This window comes from Heterodontus francisci, chromosome 7, assembly GCF_036365525.1.
Source record: "Heterodontus francisci isolate sHetFra1 chromosome 7, sHetFra1.hap1, whole genome shotgun sequence".
Classification (NCBI taxonomy): Eukaryota; Metazoa; Chordata; class Chondrichthyes; order Heterodontiformes; family Heterodontidae; genus Heterodontus; species Heterodontus francisci.
The window spans coordinates 100,761,795-100,787,212 of record NC_090377.1 but is presented as its reverse complement, the minus strand read 5'-3'; the positions used below and the strand labels follow the sequence as shown (position 1 = coordinate 100,787,212).

General features: G+C 44.0%; 1 protein-coding gene across 1 annotated transcript in view; it reads right to left on the bottom strand.

Annotated features, from left to right (window-relative positions):
- Positions 1 to 25,418, bottom strand: part of kcnh3 (potassium voltage-gated channel, subfamily H (eag-related), member 3) — an 868,694-nt gene that overhangs the window by 255,389 nt on the left and 587,887 nt on the right. The window contains exons 6-7 of the mRNA XM_068035730.1: positions 13,313 to 13,470; positions 5,774 to 5,981 (exon numbers count right to left, since the gene is read on the bottom strand). Of these exons, the coding sequence (XP_067891831.1) occupies positions 5,774 to 5,981; positions 13,313 to 13,470 (366 nt within the window). The remainder of the gene's footprint in view (positions 1 to 5,773; positions 5,982 to 13,312; positions 13,471 to 25,418) is intronic.

The following is a 25,418-nucleotide window of genomic DNA, read 5'->3' as shown; positions in this document are numbered from 1 at the left end:
TAGGACATTACAGAAATAGGGAGGGCAAGGTTTTTTTTATTCATTCATGGGATGCCGGTGTCACTGGCCAGGCCAGAATTTACTGCCCATCCCTAATTGCCTTCTTGAACCACTGCAGTCCATGGGAGGTAGGATACCCACAGTGCTGTTAGGGAGGGAGGTCCAGGATTTTGACCCAGTGACAGTGAAGGAACGGCGATATAGTTCCAAGTCAGGATGGTGTGTGACTTGGAGGGGAACTTGCAGGTGGTGATGTTCCCATGCATCTGCTGCCCTTGTCCTTCTAGTTGGTAGAGGTCGCGGGTTTGGAAGGTGCTGTCTAAGGAGCCTTGCTGCATTGCTGCAGTGCATCTTGTTGATGGTACACACTGCTGCCACTGTGCGTCAGTGGTGGAGGGAGTGAATGTTTGCGGATGGTGTGTCAATCAAGTGGGCTGCTTTGTTCTGGATGGTGTTAAGCTTCTTGAGTGTTGTTGGAGCTGCACCCATCCAGGCAAGTGGACAGTATTCCATCACACTCCTGACTTGTGTCTTGTAGATGGTGGACAGGCTTTGGGGAGTCAGGAGGTGAGTTACTCGCCTCAGGATTCCTAGCCTCTGACCTGCTCTTGTAGCCACGGTATTTATATGGCTACTCCAGTTCAGTTTCTGGTCAATGCTAGCCCCTAGGATGTTAATAGTGGGGGATTTAGTGATGGAATCCCATTGAATGTCAAGGGGAGATGGTTAGATTCTGTCCTGTTGGAGATGGTCATTGCCTGGCACTTCTGTGGCGCGAATGTTACTTGCCACTTATCAGCCCAAGCCTGGTAATTGTCCAGGTCTTGCTGCATTTCTACCTGGACTGCTTCAGTATCTGAGGAGTCGCGAATGGTGCTGAACATTGTGCAATCATCAGCGACCATCCCCACTTCTGACCTTATGATTGAAGGAAGGTCATTGATGAAACAGCTGAAGATGGTTGGGCCTAGGACACTTCCCTGAGTAAGTCCTGCAGTGATGTCCTGGAGCTCAGATGATTGATCTCCAATAACCACAACCATCTTCCTTTGTGCTAGGTATGACTCCAACCAGCGGAGAGTTTTCCCCCTGATTCCCATTGACTCCAGTTTTGCTAGGGCTCCTTGATTCCATACTCAGTCAAATTCTGCCTTGATGTCAAGGGCAGTCACTCTCACCTCACCTCTTGAGTTCAGCTCTTTTGTCCGTGTTTGAGCCAAAGCTGTATTGAGGTCAGGAGCTGAGTGGCCCTGGCGGAACCCAAACCGAGCATCACTGAGCAGGTTATTGCTAAGCAAGTGCTGCTTGATGGCACTGTTGATTACACCTTCCATCATTTTACTGATGATTGACATTGGAGTAATTAAAATCGAAGTTGTGAAAGAGGCTGGAATCGGAGGAGCACACAGATCTTGGAGGGTTGTAGTGCTGTAGGACATTACAGAAATAGGGAGGGCAAGGTTTTTTTTATTCATTCATGGGATGCCGGTGTCACTGGCTAGGCCAGAATTTATTGCCCATCCCTAATTGCCTTCTTGAACCACTGCAGTCCATGGGAGGTAGGATACCCAGAGTGCTGATAGGGAGGGAGTTCCAGGATTTTGACCCAGTGACAGTGAAGGAATGGCGATATAGACGTAGGCTGATGGGGCAGTAATTGGCTGGGTTGGAGTTGTCCTGCTTTTTGTGTACAGGACATACCTGGGCAATTTTCCACATTGCAGGGTAGATGCCAGTGTTGTAGCTGTACTGGAACAGCTTGGCTAGGGGTGCGGCAATTTCTGGAGTACAGGTCTTCAGTACTATTGCCAGAATATTGTCAGGGCCCATAACCTTTGCAGTATCCAGTGCCTTCAGTTGTTTCTTGCTATCATGCGGAGTGAATCGAATTGGCTGAAGTCTGGCATCTGTGATGCTGAGGACTTCAGGAGGAGGCCGAGATGGATCATCAACTCGGCACTTCTGGCTGAAGATTGTTGCAAACGCTTCAGCCTTTTCTTTTGCACTGATGTGCTGGGCTCCCCCATCATTGAGGATGGGGTTATTTGTGGAGCCACCTCCTCCAAGGTCATGGAGAGATTTCAAAGCAAAGATGAAGATGCTAAAATGGAGACATTGTGGACTGGGAGCCAATGTAGGTCAGCGAGCACAGGAGTGATGGGTGAATGGGAATGGTACAAGTTCGAATAGGGGCAGTTTTGGAATGAGCTCACCTTTACGGAGGGTGCAAGGTGGGAGCTCAGCCTTGAGAGCATGGAATCGTCACGTCTTGAGGTAGCTAAGGTGTGAAAAGGGTTTCACCAGCAAATGAGCTGAGGCAGGGGCATTGTCAGGGGATGTTACAGAGGTCTTGGTGATAAAGCAGATATGGGGTCAGAAGCTCAGCTTGGGTTCAGACACAACACCAAGATTGCGAATGGTCTGGTGCAGCCTCCAACAGTGGTTAGGGAGAGCGACAGAATCAGTGGCATGGGAATGGAGTTCATAGTGTCCATTGATATCACCGTGTCAGCCAATGAGTGCACTGGCTCAGCCAGTGAGTTGGAGGGGGATAAGCCTAATGGAAAACTAACAGCAAATCATCTATTTTACAGCAAGCAATGTCTATTTACTCAACAAACAGAGCCTATTTAAACAGTGCACTATAGCAGCCCTACAGAGTTCATTTTTAAAAAGTCTTTACGAAATACAGCAGAATTCATGACGGAAACTACAGCAACATCTCCCGAGAAAAGCAAGGTGATCTCTCCAGCAAAATGCAGTCAGTGGAGGATAATTATATACAAAATATGTGCAGAAAATCAATCCCATTCTCTTACAGCAGTGCGGACTCCAGATTTGGTTGACAGGGAAATTACCCAATCATTTCCATTCTGGACCAGATTCGTGGTGTCACTATTTGTAGCCAATGGAGTTAGTGGTGGGAACCGAAGGCTGCAACAAACTTTAATGATGAATGCTCTAAGATTGAGAACATTTTCTTTTTAGCCCTAGGTTACTGAGTTCCATTAAGCATTAGTTACCAAACCAGTGGCTCTATGCAGTGACTAAAACTGACAAACCAGAAAACTGTACTGTGGGTGAAAGGTTAAAGATTTAATCAGAAAATAAAACAGTAGTAGATTTTCATCTTTACTGCCAGGGTGGGGCAGGGCAGAAGACAGGTGGGTGACAGCATCTGCCTTATTTTCCTTCCAGTAATGGAAAGACACCCAGCCAGACTCTGTTACTAGCATGTGATCCTCCTCCTTGACTTTCCTCTCTGCCCTCGTCCCCAGACGATGCTCATCATCCAGGCGGTAAAGTCAAAAATCTTCTCCATGGCATTTTGATAGCCTCTTGTTGCTATGAACTACTGAGCCAATACACTGATTAAGCAACGTTAATGGAGCTTTGAACTGACAGCACTGGTAAATTCAATAATCATTCAATTAGCAAACTGGAATTCATCATCCACTTTATCAAGGTGGATTAGCTTCCAGGCCCCAGTGAAACTAAATGTAGTACACTAACAGGACTCACTTCTGTCACACAAATGCAGGAGAACCAGCCTCTGGGGATTAACCCATTCAGCACTCCTCTTACTTTGCTCCTTCAGACATATAACATAATATTGCTCAAGTTCCACAATTTATTTAGCCCATATTTTGTAAATTGCTGCTGATTAAATGGCAAAAAGAATCAAAAACAAACTCAAAATACAAATGATATTTATAATTAGGGTGATCAGAAAACTAAAGCAGTTTTCATTCTTGTTTGTAGCCTCGATCGGAAATACTACAATGATCCTTTGGAGTTAATTAGGAGCATGGGGAGATGGTGCATAGTGGTATTGTCACTGGACTAGCAACCCAGAGATCCAGGGTACTGCTCTGGGGACCATGCCTTTGAATCCCAACGTGGCAGAAGGTGGAATCTGAATTTGATTAATAACAATCCGGAATTAAAAAGCTAGTCTAATGAAACCCTCGTCGTAAAAACCCATCTCGTTCACTAATGCCCTTTAGGGAAGGAAATCTGTTGTCCTTACCTGGTTGGGCCTACATGTGACTCCAAACACACAGCCATGTGGTTGACTCTTAAATAGCCTAGCCACTCAGTTGTATCTAACTGCTATGAAGTCAATAAGGTATGAAACCGGACGGACCACCCGGCATTGACCTGGGCATCAGAAACGGCAAAACCGACCCTGCCGACCCTGCAAAGTCCTCCTTACTAACATCTGGGGGCTGTGCCACAGATGAGTCAAGCATCAGCCTGACATCGTCATACTCACTGAATCACGCCTTATAGATAATGTCCCAGACACTGCCATCACCATCCCTGGGTTTGTCCTGTCCCACCGACAGGGCAGACCCAGCAGAGGTGGAGGCACAGTGGTATACAGTAGGGAGGGAGTTGCCCTGGGAGTCCTCAACATTGACTCCAGACCCCATGAAGTCTCATGGCATCAGGTCAAACATGGGCAAGTAAACCTCTTGCTGATTCCCACCAACCTCACCCTCCTCAGCTGATGAATCAGTACTCCTCCATGTTGAACAACACTGAGGGTGGCAAGGGCACAGAATGTACACCAGGTGGGGTACTTCAATGTCCATCACTCAGTAGCACCGCTACTGGCCGAGTCCTAAAGGACATAGCTGCTAGACTGGGTCTGCGGAAGATGGTGAGGGAACCAACAAGAGGGAACAATATACCTGACCTCATCCTCACCAATCTGTCTGCCGCAGATGCATCTGTCCATGACAGTATTGGTAGGAGTGACCACTGCTCAGTCTTTGCGGAGACAAAATCCCGTCTTCACATTGAGGATCCCTCCATCGTGTTGTGTGGCACTACCACCATGCCGAATGGGATAGATTTCGAACAGATCTAGCAATGCAAAACTGGGTATCCATGAGGTGCTGCGGACCATCAGCAGCAGCAGAATTGTACTCAACCACAATCTGTAACCTCATAGCTTGGCATATACCTCACTCTACCATTACCATCAAGCCAGGAGACCAACCCTGGTTCAATGAAGAGTGTAGGAGGGCATGCCAGGAGCAGCTCCAGATATACCTCAAAATGAGGTGTCAACCTGGTGAAGCTACAACCCAGGACTACTTGCGTGCCAAACAGCGTAAGCAGCATGCAATAGACAGAGCTAAGCGATCCCATAACCAACAGATCAGATCTAAGCTCTGCAGTCCTGCCACATCCAGCCGTGCATGGTGGTGGACAATTAACCAACTAACTGGAGGAGGTGATTCCACAAACATCCTCATCCTCAATGATGTTTTTATCACAGGACAAGTTACATCTAAGGAGCACTTAAAAACTGTAACAGCAATTTTTCAGGGAGCTACTGGATCATTCCTGTCCTTCCTATCTACCAGCTTCTTTGTAGAATTTTCATCAAACAAATGTCTTTAGGTCCATTAAACTTATAGCCCATGAGCTTATTGCTTCCTGTGTGTGCTGCCAAGTGACACAAAAGAAGGAATATTGTAAATGTTTGTAATGCCTATAAGTACACAATCCAATGCCATATGGGGTGTTGGTGGATTATTGTGTAGTTTTTATGGAGTGGAAATTAAGAGCTGTCTTTCGCCTTTCTTGAATAAAATAATGCAAGTAATAATCAACATGAGGAAATCAATACAAACTACCCCCTGGAGGATATTTTATAGGTGAGCAGCTAACCCTTTCTCTACTGTAGATCCAGAGAGGTTACTGCACTTACATAAGGCTCTGGCAGTTTGAGCTGACCTATACAAGTGGCATCACTTACCGATTTCCCAGGTAGAAAGGTCATTGGCTTCAATTTCCTTCTGTCCAATGAAGTACCAGATACAGGCCATCCAGTGTGCTATCAGGGCAAACATGGACATGAGCAGTGTGAGGACTACAGCACTGTACTGTGAGTAACGGTCCAGTTTCTGAAGCAGCCGTAGCAGGCGGAGCAAACGGACAGTTTTCAGAAGATGAACACCAAAATACTGTGGAAATAAAACAATCACAAAAATGTCACTTTGCCTGATAGAAAGTTTATTTTTAAGCTAAGAGTGAAAGGTTAGTCAGAGTTAAATGCTGATAATCAACCACAGATTACTTGCTAATAAACCTACAGTAATGAGATTGTAAGCAATTATTCTGCAGTGTCATTGCTTTCAGGGAAGGATCACTGTAACTGGCATATGATCACAGCAGTGGATTTCAACTATTTTATGAGAAGACCCCTGCACATCCTCATGGCTCCCTATCCTCAAGACAGTGTCAACCCTCCAAAGAGAACACTTTTTAAGTACTTAAGTAAGTAGCCAACAACAGAAATAGTATGACAGATAATCAACCAATACAACATGACAGAAATGTTATTTACCTCAAAGGACTCAAGGTCCAGAGATCCCAGTTTGAAAACCAATGCTCCAAAACTGCTGTAGATTGTTACAAAAAAATGTCACCTATAAATTACAGAAATATTCTCAATTTATCAACCAAAATTTTATGGAAAGGTTTAGACTAAAGCCATATTGTTTTAGAATAGAGCAGTATTGTTTCACAGCTGCATTTGAGGAAAAATCTGGACTCATGCTTCAATGTAGCACTGACGGAGTGCTGCACTGCAGGAAGTACAGTTTTCAAATCAGACATTAAACTCAGGCACTCGCTCCTTGTCCATGGCACTACTCAAAGAGGAACAGGAGAATTCTGGAATAAATGAGTTTTTACATTGTAAGGAAGCACTGGGAATATGCTGTTCCATTACTAGTCAGTATTTCTAATGTGACAAAACCACACCTGTCAAACGGAAACATATCAATTTTGTCATATGGAATACTATTTGAATTTTTACTGGACATTGAACATAACTGGTTTAAAAAGACCACAGAACTGAATGGCTGAAAACGTGGCTGCATATTTGCATTCTGAGAGACAGTTGAATAGAGAGACAATGAGAATACTCCCTGATTCAATTAGCAAGATTGGGTGGGCAACAGTGATGATGAAAATACATTGAGAGCCATTGTCTGTGTAAGAGCCAGCACCCCAACCCCCGCCCCCGCAACCGAGTGTATCTAGTAAGCTTTGAAGAATCAACAACCTTCGCAGGCGATACAGTTTCAAACAAAGAGCTGGTCACATGACTAACCTGCTGGCCAACCTGGGAATTGATTGAATTGTGCCTCACAGAAAGGTTTGGGCAGACTGCAATTGAACTTCAAGAAGAAAGCACACTCTCTCTCTGTCTCTCTCTCTCCAGAAAAGTTCCAGGGAACCATGGACGCAGCTTAGGAGGACTTCTTCAGCCTTCTGGTACCAGCGAAACAAGTTTGAAAGTGTGCACTGGGCCCCAGTGAGAACTGCAAGACTTAACTCCATATAAGGTCTTTACATCCAAACCAAAGACAGTAACTGAATTATATTTACTACTCCAAACCCTCCCCCTTGAATTCTTTCTCCTCCTCTGTATCTATTTGTGTTTATTGCATATGCATGCTAGCATAGTTTCATCGCGTATTTTTAATAATTTTAACGGAGTCAGAGTGTTAAGCTTAATAAACTTACGTCTTTCCTGTTTAAACCTAAGAAAGCCTGTCTGATTGATTCCTTTACAATTACAATTAGAGAGCCGTGAGCAAGGACTCATTGAGGTGAAGCTAAAAACACTGCGTTTTAAAAGTTAAACCCTGTTACGGCCAAACCAGGAAAGAGACAGAGACCCTTTCCTCACCTGGTCGTAACACTAAAATCTTGCTTTAAAAAAAATTGACCTTTTAACTCATTTAATTATTTTTTTTTGACCACATTACAATGTGTAACTTTTTTCTTTTCATCTCATTGACTTCAGTAATTGGTATCATAACCTTGTCACTGGGTCTTTAGGGTTTTGAGCTATTTACTTAAGTTGGAGACATCATTCTATGATCCAATAATAAGTCCATAGGCAGGATTTTCCCATGGGCTTCGGGACCCTGATGTTGGGATGCGATGGGGATCCCAAACCTGCACTTGCCAGCAGTGGGACCAGCTCTGCAATGTTTGCAGAGGCAGCCTCCTAATTGGCTGACTCCAGGTTCGCTGTCCAATTAAGGATGGTGGGCGGGTTCTCAATGCTGCTGACCTAATCAGAGGGCTGGCAGCTCTAGAGCCTCGGAAGACCAACCAAGAGAGGTAGGTGCTTCTGAAGCAGGTCGGAGATCGAAAGGGTGCCTCAAAATAGAGGCACCCCTCAGACAGGTACGATTTAAATTAAAATTCAGAGGGGCCAAGCAGATGAGACCCTCTGGATGGCCCACTGGAGCCATTGGGCGGTCTTCCCTACCCGCAGCTCCCTCTTTGGGCCATGGAGCTTCACTTCCAATGTCCTGCTGGGCTGCTGCGGGGAGGCCATCTCCCATGAAGCTGGGACTTTAACTATTAAATTGGCAGCCCGCCTCTGTTCAATGGGCAGCCGATCCAATATAGGTGGTTTCTCCCCACCTCACATGCACAGTTGCTTCAGTGCTTTGAAATCCCCCAGTGCTTTGAAATCCACCAAGTGAACTGGTGAATTCAAGGCACCAGCAGGCTGACTCAATTCTAGACTGTTTGGGATAGAAATGAAATACTGTACCAATGTGCCTCCTGGCTTGCTGTGGTCATGTGACCTCTATCATGAGGCATTCTGACTGCAGGCAGCCATTACAGTCAGTTTCCTTAAAGACAAATACATACCAGACTGGTGTCCTGTGAGCTTGTAACATGGTATCAGAGTGGAGCTGAGATTGAGTGGTGAAGAAGCACAGCTACGGAACAAAGGCCACAAGAATGGTCACAACTGCTAAAAGGTACAGGGATCCACAGAAAAGGAATAAGGAAACAGCTGAAAGTAGAGGGTTAGACAATGGCTGCAAATTTTCCTCTGCCTGCGCTGGTCGTAATGAAAGGTGATATGAAACAGAACTGGCAGTTTTTCCACTTGCAATGGCAAATTATGAAATTGTGACAGATTTAATTAACAAACCAGAGCAGCTGTGAGTAGCTACACTGTAATCACTGTTAGAGAAAGACTGTTACAAAGTGTATTCCACCCTAAATCTCTCTGAAGAACAAAACAAAATGGACAGCAGAAATTTTGAAAGCCTTGAAGACATGCTTTGAAACCCAAGTGAATGTAACATATGAACGGTATGTGTTCAATATTAGGGCCCAAGTGAAAAAGAGTCCATTGATCTATGCGTGACTGCACTAACACACCTCGCAGAATCCTGTGAATTTGCGCAACTAAAAGATGATCTAATTAAAGACAGGATTGTATTAGGCATAAGCGATCGTGCAGTGAGAGCATGTCTACTGAGAGAGGAGAAACTGACTCTCAGGAAAGCGATTGACATGTGCAGAAGTGCTGAGGTTTTAAGTCAGTAGCCAGAGCTTACTCATGGCAGAACAGATCAGGCCTTGCATTATGCTGATAGATATTCCAGGCCGAAAGGGCAGAAAGATCATGGACAAAAGGGCAGGATGCAAAAACTGTGGAGGACATCACACACAGGAGAAGAAGGCATGTCCAGCAGGGGGAAAGCAGTGTTCTCACTGCAAGAAGCTGAATCATTCTGCACACAAGTGTTTGGCTAGAAGGAAGCACAACAAGATGGCCACTGGAGAGCTGTCAGCTGAAGATTCTGATGAATCACTATACACCATTCAACAGGTTGTTTCAGACAGGTCGATAGGTGATAAATGGTTTGTGACTGTTTGAACGATGACTGCAGAAGGAGAATATCAAGTTAACATTAAGTGCCAGATAGACACCAGTGCATCATGCAACATCATGACCTTCACAGACCTGTGCAAAGTGGCTCAACATGGCGATCCAAAAATGAAGCCCTTGAAAGTAAGGTTGAGGTTATATGATGGCACCATATGAGTGCCAAGAGGACAAGTTACTCGGAGAGCCCAATGCAATGGCAAGAACGAAGATCTGGAGTTCCAGATCATAGGCGGCAAGCAAAAGCCACTCATCTCAGCTGAAGTAAGTCTAAAGCTTGGACTGGTAACCCTCACCATGCAAAAAGAGATTTGCAATGTGTCGCAGCACACTAAACCATTGACCGTGGAACAGATCCTAGAGGAGTACAATGTTGTATTTACAGGTTTAGGATGTCTTCCTGGAGAATATCATCTCAAAGTAGATGAGAAGGTAAGACCAATTTAGCATCTCCTGAGGAAAGGTCCAGCTGCCCTCAACGCCAGCCTGAAAGACAAGATAGAAGAGCTGGAAAAGAAGGGAGTAATCAAGAAAGTAACAACTCCTGCAGAATGGATTAGCAGCATGGTAGCAGTGAAACAACCGGGAAAGCTGAGAGTATGCATCGAACCAAAGGATCTAAATAAAGCTCTGAAGAGATCACACGACCCCATGCCAACCATCGAAGGAATTTTGCCACAACTTGCAAAGGCAAAATTCTTCACTACCCTAGATGTGAAGGATGATTACTGGCAAGTGAAGCTGGATGAAAGCAGCATCTTTCTAACTACATTCTGAACGCCATTCGGAGATACAGATGGTTGTGCATGCTGTTTGGCATTTCCACGGCTCCAGAGGAGTAGCAACACAGACAGCATGAGATAGTTAGCGGTCTTCACGGAGTGGAAGCTATAGTGGATGATCTGCTAGTTTATGAATGCGGAGACTCAATGGAAGAAGACACTGCTGACCATGATAAAAATCTAGTGTGACTGCTGCACAGAGCTCACCAGATGAAACTGAAGCTGAACAAGAAAAAATTGCAAATAAAGATGCCCGAAGTCATGTACTGACAGCAAAATGTCTTCGTCGAGATTCCTAAAAGGTGAGAGCAGTAGCAGTGATGCGGCAACCAACTAGATGTAAAAGCAGTGTAACTATTTGCTGGATTCATCAACTATTTAGCAAAATTCTTGCCCAATATGTTGTCGGAGTGTGAACCATTACGCCAACTCACCGCCAAGGACGTGCAGTGGTATTGGGGCATAAAACAAGAAGCAACATTCACTAAAATCAAGCAACTAGTGACGGCAATGTTAGTGCTGAAATACTATGATGTAAATGATGAAGTCACTTTGCAGTATGACGCCAGCGGGAAAGGACTTGGAGCCACCATAATGCAGCAAGAACAACCAGTTGCATTTGCATCCAGCGCATTAACGCAAACAGAATGATGCTATGCTCAGATCGAGAAAGAGTGCCTGGCCATTGTCTTTGCTTGTGAACATTTTCATCAATACCTACTTGGAAGAGACAAAGTGACAGTCGAGTCTGACTACAGGCCACCTCAAAGCATTTTCCTCAAGCCACTACTATCTGCTCCAAAGCGTCTGCAAGGAACGTTACTCCGGTTACAGAGATATCATCTGGAGGTGAAGAAAGTAGAGGATGCTACGACAGAGTGTGAAATCTTCCAGATCCAATGTGAAGCTGCAGCTCAACATGCTCTGGAAGTCATCAACCCAGCAGAGACACTGAATCTGACAGGCACACGCCTTGCTCAAATCAAGCGAACTACCCAACAAGATCCAACTTTACAAGTGTTGCAAGAAGTAGTGATGAAAGGATAGCCTGAAAGCATCAAGGACACTCCACTGGTCACAGAGCATATTGGGCTTACAGAGATGAATTGACAGCCCAAGATGGCATCTTGTACAAAGGAAATAGAGTCATTATCCCTAAAGAGTTGAGAGGAGAGATGCTAAAGCACATCCATACAAGCCACCAAGGAATTGAGTCGAGTCTGAGGAAGGCAACAGAAGTGCTCTACTGGCCAAACATGAGCAATGAAATCAAGGACCAATCAGCCAGTGCAGTGTGTGCAATGAGTACCAAGCTAAGCAAGCTAAAGAGCCGCTGATGACACATGACATCCCAGACAGACCTTGGATGAAGCTGGGAGTAGACCTCTTCACTCTCACAGGTACTGATTATTTTGTCACCGTAGACTACTATTCTGACTACTGGGATGCAGATCAGCTGACTTCAATGACTATCGGTGAGATTGTAGAATGCCTGAAAGCACACTTCAGTCGTTCCGGCATTCCAGACATTGTGATGACCGACAATGGCCCTCAGTTCACCAGTGAAGAATTCAGCCACTTCATAAAGGATTGGGAAATTCAACACCATACATCATCTCCACACTATCGCCAGTCAAATGGAAAGGCTGAGGCGGCAGTGAAAATTGCCAAAGGAATCATAAAGAAATCGAGCAATTCTGGCACAGATGTATACAAGGCAATCCTCGAGTGGAGAAACACACCTACCGAAGGCATGGAAAGTAGTCTGGTACAAAGACTAATGTCACGCCGCACCAAACTATTCTTCCAATAGCAAAAAAGCTACTGAAGCAAATGGAGCATAATGTGGACAAAATGTAAAATTGTCCATTTTGGCAGGAAGAATAAAAAAGAAGCAAATTATCGAAATGGTGAGAGATTGCAGAGCTCTGAGATGCAGAGGGATTTGGGTGTCCTTGTGTATGAATCGCAAAAGGTTAGTATGCAGGTTCAGCAAGTAATTATGAAAGCTAATAGCATGTTATTGTTTATTGCAAGGGGAATTGAATACAAAAGTAGTGAGGTTATGCTTCAGTTATACAGGGCATTGGTGAGACCACATCTGGAGTACTGTGTACAGTATTGGTCTCCTTATTTAAGGAAGGATGTAAATGCATTGGAAGCAGTTCAGAGAAGGTTTACTAGACTAATACCTGGAATGGGCGGGTTGTCTTATGAGGAAAGGTTGCACAGGCTAGGCTTGTATCTGCTGGAGTTTAGAAGAGTAAGAGGTGACTTGATTGAAACATATAAGATCCTGAGGAGTCTTGACAAAGTGGATGTGGAAAGGATGTTTCTCCTTGTGGGAGAATCTAGAACTAGTTATCATTGTTTAAAAATAAGAAGTCGCCCATTTAAATTTTTTCTCTCAGAGGGTCGTGAGTCTTTGGAACTCCTTCCTCAAAAGGCGCTGGAAGCAGAGTCTTTGAATATTTTTAAGGCAGAGCTAGATGGATTCTTGATAAGCAAGGGGGTGAAAGATTATCAGGGGTAGGCAGGAATGTGGAGTTGAGGTTACAATCAGATCAGCCATGATCTAGTTGAATGGAGGAGCAAGTTCAAGGGACCTGAGTGGCCCGTTCCTGTTCCTAATTCATATGTTCGTATTCTGGACTCATAAAATTGGCCACACAACCTAAAGCAAATAGAGATAAGCTACAGCTGCTTCAGGAGCATCAGGCAGAGTTAATAGGTAATGTGCTTGCAATTCAATCTGTAGTTTTCTGAATTTCACTATTTCCTCAGCAGATACACTCACCACGTTGATGTTGAATGCGTAGAGAAGGTCAAAGGGAAGTGCAGCTATAAGATCCACAAAGAACCAGGTAGTTGCATAGTGTACGCAAATTGAGCGAGGATCATAGACAACCTGTCCAGACTTACTGACATATGTTGTCCGAAAATTCAGCATGATGTCTAGAAAATAAAGATCATAGTGAAAGCATTAATTTCAAAATAATCACTTAAAGGAAATGACATTCATTCTGCAGGAAAGGATAGAACACAAATCATTTTAAAGAGCAAAGAAATGGGCAACACTTTTTTTGTGTGTGGGGACCAGGCTCCGTATTTAAATATTATGCTCGGACCCGTAATAGTACACTTTGGATTAAATGGGAAATGCCACGGTACATTAGAACTCAGTGCTTGGATAAGGTATCCGTTTATCCAAAGTCAGCTGTATGAGAAATTATTTAGTTTGTGCCGTATAATTGAGAGTACATATCCAAACAAAATACTCCAACATGGATTCCTGGTTGTGTTTTTTTAAAATTATTTTTCCAATCAGTAGCAAGCACAAGAGTAGATTTTCTGAGTACTTGCCCATAATGAGGTACCTTGAATGCCTCCGGTGCATCAGAAAATCCCAGGCCTCTGCCCATGATTTTCCAATATGCATTTGCAGCAAGTAAAGTACCTTGCCATGGGCAAGGGTTCAGATAATCTACCCTACACAGTCATACAATCGGCAGAAGCTCCATGAGTGCTCAGCCCTCCTGGATTCAGGAACAGCAGTGACCAGCGGTAGCCATTACTAACTATCAAAGGCAGCCATTTATGTTTTGTCCTGGCAGTGCTCTGTCTGCAGTGGCTTGTTGAAAACCTACTATGTGAGGGTCTATCTCTGGCAGCACCAACACGGTCTCCTTTATACTACGGTTCAGAAGGCAATACCTTATTTATAAACACAGTAACCAGTAAACCAGTAAGTTACTTCTGGAGAGAATTTTACATCAGATGTGTGAACATTTTGCTACAAAACATGTATTGTTCTGTTTTCTACTGTTTTGTCTCAGATTGAATTTGCTAGCAGCAGCTTCTCTTCCCACCCCTGCACCATCCCCTCCAGTGTCTTCCAAGGATTTATTCTAAGCTCCCTGCTTTTCCTCATCTTCATCGTCATTCCTTCACTGTCGCTGGGTCAAAATCCTGGAACTCCCTTCCTAACAGCACTGTAAGTGTACCTACCCCAAATGGACTGCACGGTTCAAGAAGGCAGCTCACCATCACCTTCTCAAGGGCAATTAGGGATGGGCAATAAATGCCAGCCTGGCCAGCGTCGCCCACATCCCATGAATGAATAAAAAAAAATGCTGCTTCTTTAGTGACATTATCCGGAGACATGTGGTCAGCTTCCACAAATATGCTGATGACGCCCAGCTATCCTTTCATTACCTCTCCTGACACCTCCAGTGCCTTTGTGCTACTAGACATCTTGTCTGGCATCTAGTTCTGGATTAGCCATAACTTGCAGTTTGAGTGAAGGAGAGTCACGTGATACACTGTAAAGGTGTGCAAAGGAAACCCGACCCCAGTCCGAATGCCGGAGCCGGAAGCCTGACATGACCCAGCCCGAACCTGACACGTGTCGTCGGATCCAGTCAGGGTTGGGCCAAGTAGCAGGCCTTTACATCAGTACATGGGTACTGACTCGGTCGCGTTTTCTTTGCACACCTTTAATACACTGCAACTATATATAATAGGTGCAAATAAGAGTGGTGTGATACACTGGAACTATACGCAATAGGTGTGAGTGGGACAGGTAAGGTAATTTTGAATGCTATGCAATAGGGATTGAAATGGTTCAAACTATAACCAGAGTCAGAATGTGAATTCAGAAGGCGTGATTTTACGACAAAGAGGTAGGTTTTAAGAAACATCTTAAAGGACAAAAGAGAGGTAGAGAGATGGAAAGATTAGGGAGGGAATTCCAGAGCTTAGGTCCTAGGCAGCTGAAGGCATGGCAATGGTGGAGCGATTAAAGTTAGGGATGGGCAAGAGTCTAGAATTGGAGTGCAGAGATCTTGGAGGGTTGTGGTGCTGGTAGAGGTTACTGATATAAGGAGGGATAAGGCCCGAGAGAGACTTGAAAACAAAAATGAAGATTTTAAAATCGAGATGTTGCCAAACTGTGAGTCAATGTAGTCAGCGAGTACAGGGATGATGGATGAACAGGACTTGGTGCAAGTTAGGGTATGGGCAACAGAGTTTTGGATGAGTTCAAGTTTTGCGGAAGATAGGAGGCTGCCACGGAGTGTATTGGAATAGTCACGTTTAGAGGTTACAAAGGCATAGATGTATGAGGGCTTCAGCAGCAAATGAGCAAAGGCAGGAGCCAAGATGGGCAATGTTATAGGGATGAAAGTAGGCAGTCTTGATGATGGAATGGCTATGGGGTTGGAAGTTCATCTCAGGATGAAATAAGACACCAAGGTTGTGAATGTTCTGGTTCAGACTTAGAGAATGACCAGGGAGAAAGACAGATTCAGTGGTTAGGGACAGAGTTTGTGGTGGGGACCAAAGAAAATGGCTTTGGACTTTCTAGTATTTAGCTGGAGAAAATTTCTGCTCATCCAGTACTGGATGTCAGACAAGCAATGTGACAAATCAGAGGATATGAAGGGGTTGAGAGAGGTGATGGTGAGGTTGTGTTGGATATCGTCAGCCTACATGTGGAACCTGACGTGTTCTCATATGATATTGTGAGGGCAGCATGTAGATGAGAAATAGGAGGGGCCAAGGATAGATCCCTGGGAGACACCAGAGGTAATATTGTGGGAATTAGATGAGAAGCCATTGCAAGTGATTCTCTGGCCATGGCTGGATAGATAGAAATGGAACCAGCTGAAGGCGGTCTCATCTAGCCGGATGTCGGAGGTGAGGGGATGTAGGAGGATGGTATGGTCAAGTGTGTCAAAGGCTGTAGCAAGGCTGAGAAGGATGAGGAGGGAAAAGTGACAATAATTACAGTCACATAGAATGTAATTTATGACTTTGATAAGGGGTGTTTCGTCATTGTTGGGGGGGGTGGAAACTTGATTGGAGGGATTCAAACACGGAGATGTGGGAAAATGTGGATGGGTTTGGACGGCGACAACATGTTCAAGAGCTTTGGAGAGGAAAGGGAGAGTGGAGGCTGGTGGTGGTTTGCAAAGACAGAGAGGTCATGGTTGTGTTTTTTGAGGTTTTCTTCAGTTAATAACAGTAAAACTAATGAACATTTTAGTTTTTAAATATCTGCTCATTTGTAAATAGTCATTTATCAAATGTTCAGTTAAGTGGAAATTCCAATGTTTGTAATTATCTTTCCTCAGGATTATATTGAGAGAAATTAGCTGGGAATATGAAAGGGCCAATGACATCATGGTTCACTGCATGATAGATTAGCAAGAAGTGACACTACTTAACCTGTTATCTTACTGAGACGTAGCATCGCATTTACTTTGACTCTGCCTAGAAAGTTTAGATAAAGGATAAACTACAATTGTTTGATATAGCAGAAAGTCTAATCCTCTCAGCAATATAACATTCATGTGATATTTGCAGTTTGAATGTGGAATAGTAATGTCATTCTTTGCAATGTTTTCTGATAAGAGCAGCTTGAAAGAATATGGATTGAGTATGAACACCAAAAAGGCAAAAACAATGGTAGTTAGAAGGAATACATTGGAAGTAACTCGAGTGAAGATTGAAGTGGATGGCGTCACACTGGGACAAGAAGATAAGTTTGTCTATTTAAGGCAAATGCTAAAAGAAGATGGTAGATGTGACGTTGAAGTCAGAAGAAGGAAAGAGATAGCCAGAAGTAATTTTGTGAAGCTGAAGGATGTGTTAACAACAAGAAAGCTCAAGCTTTTAACAAGGAAACAATTCATAAGATGCTACATTCTATCCACTTTCCTGTATGCCTCAGAAACCTGGACAATAAGTACAAATCTGTGGAAGAAATTTGTGGCCTTTGAAATGTGGATGCTAAGACAGAACCACAGAATTGTTACAATGCAGAAGGAGGCTATTTGACCCATCGTGTCCACACCAGCTCTCTGAATGAGCAATTCACTTAATGCCATTCCCCCGCCTTCTCCCCGTAACCCTGCACATACTTCCTTTTCAGATAACAGTCCAATTCCCTTTTGAAGGCCTTGATTGAACCTGCCTCCACCACAATCTCAGGGAGTGCATTCCAGATCCTAATCACTGGTTGCGATAAAAAAACTTTGCCTCATGTCCCTTTTGCTTGTTTTGCCAATTACTTTAAATCTGTGCCCTCTCGTTCTCAATCCTTTCATGAGTGGGAACAGTTTTTCCCTATCCACTCTGTCCAGACCCCTCATGATTTTGAATATCTCTACCAAATCACCTCTCAGCCTTCTCTTCTCCAAGGAAAACAGTCCCAACTTTTCCAATCTATATTCATAACTGAAGTTCCTCAACCTGGGAACCATTCTTGTGAATCTTTTCTGTACTCTCTCCAATGACTTCACATCTTTCCTAAATTGCGGCACCCAGAACTGGACACAATACTCCAGCTGAGGCTGAACTAGTGCCTGACACAAGTTCAGCATAATCTCCTTGCTCTTGTACGCTATGCCTCTATTAATAAAGCCTAAGATACTGTATGCTTTGTTAACCACTGTCTCAACCTGTCCTGCCACCTTCAATGACCTATGCACATATACGCTCAGGTCCCTTTGCTCCTGCACCGCCTTTAGAGTTGTACTCTTTATGTTATATTGTCTCTTCATGTTCTTCCTACAATAATGAATCACCACATTTCTCCGCATTGAACTTGTGCCACTTGTCAGATAATTCCACAAACTTGTCGATGTCCTTTTGAACTTCTACACTATTCTCCTCAAAGTTCAAAATTGTTCCAAGTTTTGTATCATCTGCAAATTTTGAAATTGTACTCTGTACACCAAGATCTAGGTCATTAATATATATCAGGAAGAGCAAGGGATCCAACACTTACCCCTGGGGAAATCCCGACAAACCTGCCTCCAGCCTGAAGAACATCCATTAACCACTAATCTGTTTCCTGTCACTCAGCCAATATTGTATGTTGCTACTGTCCCTTTTATTCCAGGAGCTATAATTTTGCTCATTAGTTGTGCGGCACTGTATTAAATGCCTTTTGGAAGTCCATGTACACCACATCAACAGCAATGCCCTCATCAACCCTCTCTGTTACCTCATCAAAAAACTCCAGCTAGTTAGTTAAACATGATTTTCCCTTAACAAAACATGATTTTCCCTTAACAAATCCGTGCTGGATTTCCTTAATTAATCCACATTTTTTAAAAATTTGTTTCATGGGATGTGGGCATCGCTGGCCAGGCCAGCATTTATTGCCCATCTCTAATTGCCCATGAGAAGGTGGTAGTGAGCTGCCTTCTTGAATCGTGCAGTCCATGTGGGGTACGTACACCCACAGCGCTATGAAGAAGGGAGTTCCAGGAATTTGACCTAGCAACAGTGAAGGAATGGCATTTTGTTCCAAGTCAGGATGGTGTGTGCCTTGGAAGGGAACTTGCAGGTGGTGGTGTTCCATGCATCTGCTGCTCTTGTCCTTCTAGGTGGTAGAGGTTGCAGGTTTGGAAGGTGCTGCCTGAGTAACCTTGGTGCGTTGCTGCAGTGCATCTTGTAGATGGTACACATTGCTGCCACTGTCGGTCGTTCGTGGAGGGAGTGAATGTTTGTGGACGGAGTGCCAATCATGCAGTTTGCTTTGTCCTGGATGGTGTTAAGCATCTTGAGTGTTGTTGGAGATGCACCCATCCAGGCAAGTGGAGAGTATTCCATCACACTCCTGACTTGTGCCTTGTCGATGGTGGACAGGCTTTGGGGAGTCAGGAGGTGAGTTACTCACATACCCAGTCTAGCAGCTACGTCCTTTAGGACTCAGCCAGCTTGGTCAGTAGTGGTGCTACCGAGCCACTCTTGGTGATGGACATTGAAGTTCCCTACCCAGAGTACATTCTGCGCCCTTGCCACCCTCAGTCCTTCCTCCAAGTGGTGATCAACATGGAGGAATACTGATTCATCAGCTGAGGGAGGGCAGTAGGTAGTAACCAGCAGGAGGTTTCCTTGCCAATGTTTGACCTGATGCCATGAGACTTCATGGGGTCCGGAGTCGATGTTGAGGACTCCCAGGGCAATTCCCTCCCGCCTGTATACCCTGTGCTGCCACCTCTTCTGGGTCTGTCCTGCCTATTAATTTGGTCCCAGATTATTGTTTCTAGAAGTTTCCCCACCACTGAAGTTAAACTGACTGGCCTGTAGTTGCTGGGCTTATCTTGACATCCTTTTTTGAACAAGGGGAACAAGATGTACGCTTAAAATTCCTTGTCGAGACCATAAGACAAATGAAGAGGTGCTTGAAAATGCAAGAGAAAAAAGAACTTTAAAAAGTGACATACAGTAAAGAAAATATCAGTATATAGACCATTTGATCAGAGCTGAAAAGCTACAGAGATCTCTTCTAGATGGAAAAGTGGAGGGCAGCAGAAAGAAAGGTTGACCTAGGCGTAGTTGGATGATGGATGCCACAGAGCGGTTGCAGACAAGCTACAGTGGATGTGTGAGGATGGCACAAGATAGACGAGCGTGACATACCATGACAGCAGATCTCCTGGAAGGAGTAGCTACAAGCAGCAGCAGCAGCAAAAGAGACAGGAAAAACAAATCCAAATATACAAAAGGACTGATGATTTATGTTAAGTTGTTTGGTACTAGCTGCTTAAACTGTTGAATCCTGCTTAAACAGTTTTGAAACCTGAAAGATATTATAAATTTCTTTGGCATCAAACTTTAATTGCTTGTCTTCTGAAAGCACAGACTCACGCTCGTGTGCATTTCCACGGGCATCCAGTGTCCCCACTATCTATCCAAGTACATGTTCTTCATGCCAGAGTCTAGACAGAATTTCACCAGAAGTGATGACAGATCTTGGGCGGGCATATACAAATGATTGGTTAACAGCAATGTTGTGGTCCAGGATTCTTTGGCCATTTTTTTTCACAGAAATAATTTTGATATGAACTATGTTAAAGAAAGACCTGCATTTATATGGCGCCTTTCATTCCCACAGGCTGTCCCAAAGTGCTTTACAGCCAATGAAGTGCTTTTGAAGTGTAGTCACCCTTCTAATGCAAGAAACGTTGCAGGAAATTTGCCCACTGCAAGCTCCCACAAAGAGCAATGTGATAATGGCCACATAATCTGTTTTTGTGGTGTTAATTGAGGGATAAATATTGGCCAGGACACTGGGATAACTCCCCTGCTATTCTTCAAAATAGTGCTGTGGGATCTATTATGCCCACCTGAGAAAGCAGACAAGGCCTCGGTTTAATATCCCACCAAAAAGCCGGCACCCCTGACAGTGCAGCACTCCCTCAGCCCTGCACTGTTAGCTTTGATTTTTGTGCTCAAGTCCTGGAGTGCAACTTGAACCAACAACTCTCTCATTCAGAGCAAGAATGCTACCAACTGAGTCATGGGTGACAGTTAAGGTAGTGTTTTCGCGAAAACTAGCCTCTTAAGGGGTTAGATTCCCAACTGAGCTTTATGTTGAGTTCCAGATAGTAGGCAGAGGAATGGTAATTACAATATAAGATGGGAAGTTCTGTCAGAGATCCAAGCAATGGACAATTCGTTGATGACATCTGGTTATTCAGAAGGACACTATGCTTTGGTGTTAGAAACCTTTTTTGATCTCAGTGGGAGCTATGGGAGGAGCTCTTAAAAATCAGAGCACAGACATCAAGAAGTGTTCAAGGAATATAAGAGAGTGAACTGTTCTGGATGTTAGGACAGGATACAGACAGATTGTGCTTTTAGGTTGCATTTAATGACCCAGATTGAGCTAGTGCTTGTGTGTTCTTTACTTTTGTAACAGTGCACATACAGAATTTGTATTGATTATATCAAGCAACTCTTACAATCCACTAAAACAACACCAACACATTGCAGATGCTTGAAATATGAAATAAAAATAGAAAACGCTAGAAATACTCAGCAGGTCAGGCAGCATCAGTGGAGAGAGAAACAGAGTTAACATTTCAGCTCAATGATCTTTCATCAAAACTGGAACATCCTCCACCTCCCCACCCCTCAACATTCCTCCCCCATTTCCCCGGCTGCAGACTTGCTTATATACTGTTAAATCTCTAACCTCTTCCAGTTGTGATGAAAGGTCAAATCTTTAAAAAAAAAAATTCTTAGTTTACCTTTCTGTTTCTTTTTTTTCTCTTTCTTTATCCAATCTTTTTTTCCATCTCTTTATTTTTCTTTTGGCACCAGATTTGACTCTAATTCACCCACCTTAATCACTCTATTTCCTTCTCGGCCGTTCCTCTGTTTCTTTCTCAACCCTTAAATCTTATTGGTTAAGGAGATAAACTATTGGTCCCACTGTTCACCAGATACCTCATTGACCTCGCCACACAGTTATCAGCTCGCACTTCCAGCAAGTTTAGGCACAAAAATTTGAGCTGAAGAATGCAAGAAAAAGTCTAACTAACGGCATATCTCACAAGATGATCCACTCCAGCAAGATCTGGCCCATTTTTTTCCCCCAAACACAAGAGGCCATAATTTGCTGTAGGAGTGAATCTCACAGTGTGTGCCTTTCTTTATTCATTCATCGATATGAGTGTCGCTGGCAAGGCTATCATTTGTTTCCCATCCCTAACTGGCGTTGAGAAGGTGGTGGTCAGCCCCCTTCACGAACCGTTGCAGTCCATGTGGGGTAGGTACACCCACAGTGCTGTTAGGGGAGGGAGTTCCAGGATTTTGACCCGGCAACAGTGAAGGAACAGTGTTATCGTTTCAAGTCAGGTGGTGTGTGGCTTGGAGGGGAACTTGCAGGTGTTGGTGTTCCCATGCATTTGCTGCCATCGGCCTTCTAGTTGGTAGAGGTTGTAGGTTTGGAAGGTGCTGTTGAAGGAGCCTTGGCGAGTTGCTGCAGTGCATCTTGCAGATGGTACACACTGCTGCCATTGTGTGCCAGTGGTGGAGGAAGCGAACTTTTAAAGTGCTCGATGGGGGTGCCAATCAAGCAGGCTCCTTTGCTCTAGATGGTATCAAGCTTCGAGCGCTGTTGGAGCTGTACTAATTCAGGCAAGTAGAGAGTATTCCATCACACTCCTGCCTTGTGCTATGTAGGTGGTGGACAGGCTTCGGGGAGTCAGGAGGTGAGTTACTTGCTGTAGAATTCTCAGCCCCTGACCTCCTCTTGTAGCCATAGTATTCACAACACTGGTCCAATTAAGTTTCTGATCAATGTAACCACCAAATGTTGATGGTGGGGGATTCGGCGATGGTAATGCCATTGAGCATCAAGGGCAGATGGCCAGATTCTCTCTTGTTGGAGATGGTCATTGCCTGGCACTTGTCTGGCATAAATGTTGATACTATCTAGCAGCCCAAGCTGCATGTGGGCATGGAACTGCTTCAGTATCTGAGGAGTTGTGAAAGATACTGAACAATGGGCAATCATCGGCGAACATCCCCACTTCTGAGTGGGAGCACAGAGTGGAGACAACGAGGACTGAGTGCGGATAAAAACGAGTGTTAACTTGGAAATTTGGCGCAGAGGGGAAGGAGTTGCTGCTTTTTATACCTTTTTTTCTGCCCCCAGTAGCTAGTGAGTTTTCAAAGACATTAATTAGGTGAGCAGGTATGTGATTGGTTGATGAGTTTTAAGGTTTTCTCCTTCTAAGCGGGGGCAATAGTTTGAACTTGTGCTGGGGAGATATAAGGAAGGTTGCATTAAATTCATAGCCTAGCTAGTTAAACTACTTAATATAACTACAGACAACAGTTGAGTGATGGTTCTAAACTTGAAACTAATAAGTTGAATAAAACACAATAGAGATTCCAGGGCAGGTGATGTGTTGCAGCTGTCGCATGTGTGAGCTGGTGGACATCAGTGTGATCCACATAGTCAATAAGTGTCTGCAGCTCGAGGAACCCGGCTCAGAGTTGATGAGCTGGAGTCTGAGCTTCGGACACAGCAATGCATCAGGGAGGGGGAAAGTTACCTGGACACTTTGTTCCAGGAGGCAGTCACAACCCTTAGGCTCGGTACTTCAGATGTGGTCCGTGGTCAGGGACAGAAAGGGATGACTATGAGTGAGGCAGGTATGGATACCCAGAAGGTAGTAATGGAGAGGCCTCAGCACTTGCATTTGTCCAACAAGTTTGAGGTTCTTGCAGCTTGCGTGGACAAGAGAAGGGACTGCAGGGTGGATGAAAAAATTGAACATGGCACCGTGGTGCAGGGGGCCATTCAAGTGGGGTATTAAAAGGAATGTAGTTATAGTAGGAGACAGTATAGTTGGAGGGATAGATACTGTTCTCTGTAGCCGAGAGCGTGAGTCCGAAGGCTGTGTTGCATGTCCAGTGCCAGGGTTATGGACATCTCCTTAAGGTTGGGGAGGAACTTGAAGTGGGAGGATCCAGTTGTTATGATCCATGTGGGTACCAATGACATAGGAAGGACTAAGAAAGTAGTTCTGCTGAGGGAATATGAGCAGCTAGGGGCTAAATTAAAAAACAGAACCACAAAGGTAATAATCTCTAGATTACTACCTGAGCCATGAGCAAATTGGCATACAGTAAATAAGATCAGAAAGTTGAATGCATGGATCAAAGATTGGTGTGGGAGAACTGGGTTTTGATTCATGGGGTATTGGCACTGCTAATGCGGAAAGAGGGAGCTGTAACACTGGGACAGTCTTCACCTGAAACATGCTGTGACCAGTGTCTTTGCGAGTTATATAACTCGGGCTGTAGAGGGGGCTTTAAACTAAATAGTTGGGGGGACGGTTCACGTGAGGGGAGATTTGAAAAATTAAAGAGAAAGGACAAGGCAATATTGTAGGGTAGTGATACAGGTAATGGTAACCAAAGTGTGACAGGAAGGGACAGAACGTACAAACATAAGAGTGCACTAGCAAATATGGTCAGAGCAAGGAAAAATGGCTTTAAACTAACAGAGGGAGAAGAGGGTGCAGATGAAGGGAGATTTAGAATTACAAAGATAAAAGTTGAGGCAATAGAAAAGTATATCGATGTGGGTAAAGACAAACTGAGTGGGACAGGAATGGACAAAGAGTTTAACAGTACTAGTGCAGAGAGTAAGGTCCATGCAGGGCATAGTTGTAAAAAAGTAAAATTGACATCACTTTATCTGAATGCAGGAAGCATCTGCAATAAGAGAGATGAACTAATGACACAAAGAGAAATAAATGGTTTAGATCTAATTGCCATTACAGAGACATGGTTATAAGGTGACCAAGGTCGGAAAAAAATATTACAGAGTACACAACATTTTAAAAAAACAAGCAGAATGGAAAAAGGAGGAGGGATATCCTTGATAATAAAGGATGGCACAAAGACATTAATGAGAAATGATCTTGGCACAGAAAATCAGGAGGTAGAATCAGTAAGGGTGGAGATTAGGAATAGCAAAGGTCAGAAAATGCCGATGGGAGTAGTTTGCAGGCCCCCTAGCAGAAGTTATACCATTGGACAGAGCACTAAACAAGAAATTACTGGAGATTGTAACAAAGGAAATGTAATAGTTGTGGGGTCTTTAATCTTCATATAGACTGGACCAATCAAATTGGCAAAGGGAGAATGGAAGAAGACTTTGTAAAATATTTTTGTGAAACCATCTAGGGATAAAGCTATTTTAGATCTAGTATTGTGCAATGAGGCATATTTATTTAGTAATGCCGATGGAAGTAGTTTGCAGGCCCCCTAGCAGAAGTTATACCATTGGACAGAGCACTAAACAAGAAATTATTGGAACAAAAACAAGAAATGCTGGAATCACTCAGCAGGTCTGGCAGCATCTGTGGAAAGAGAAGCAGAGTTAACGTTTCGGGTCAGTGACCCTTCTTCGGAACTGACAAATATTAGAAAAGTCACAGATTATAAGCAAGTGAGGTGGGGGTGGGGCAAGAGATAACAAAGGAGAAGGTGCAGATTGGACCAGGCCACATAGCTGACCAAAAGGTCACGGAGCAAAGGCAAACAATATGTTAATGGTGTGTTGAAAGACAAAGCATTAGTAC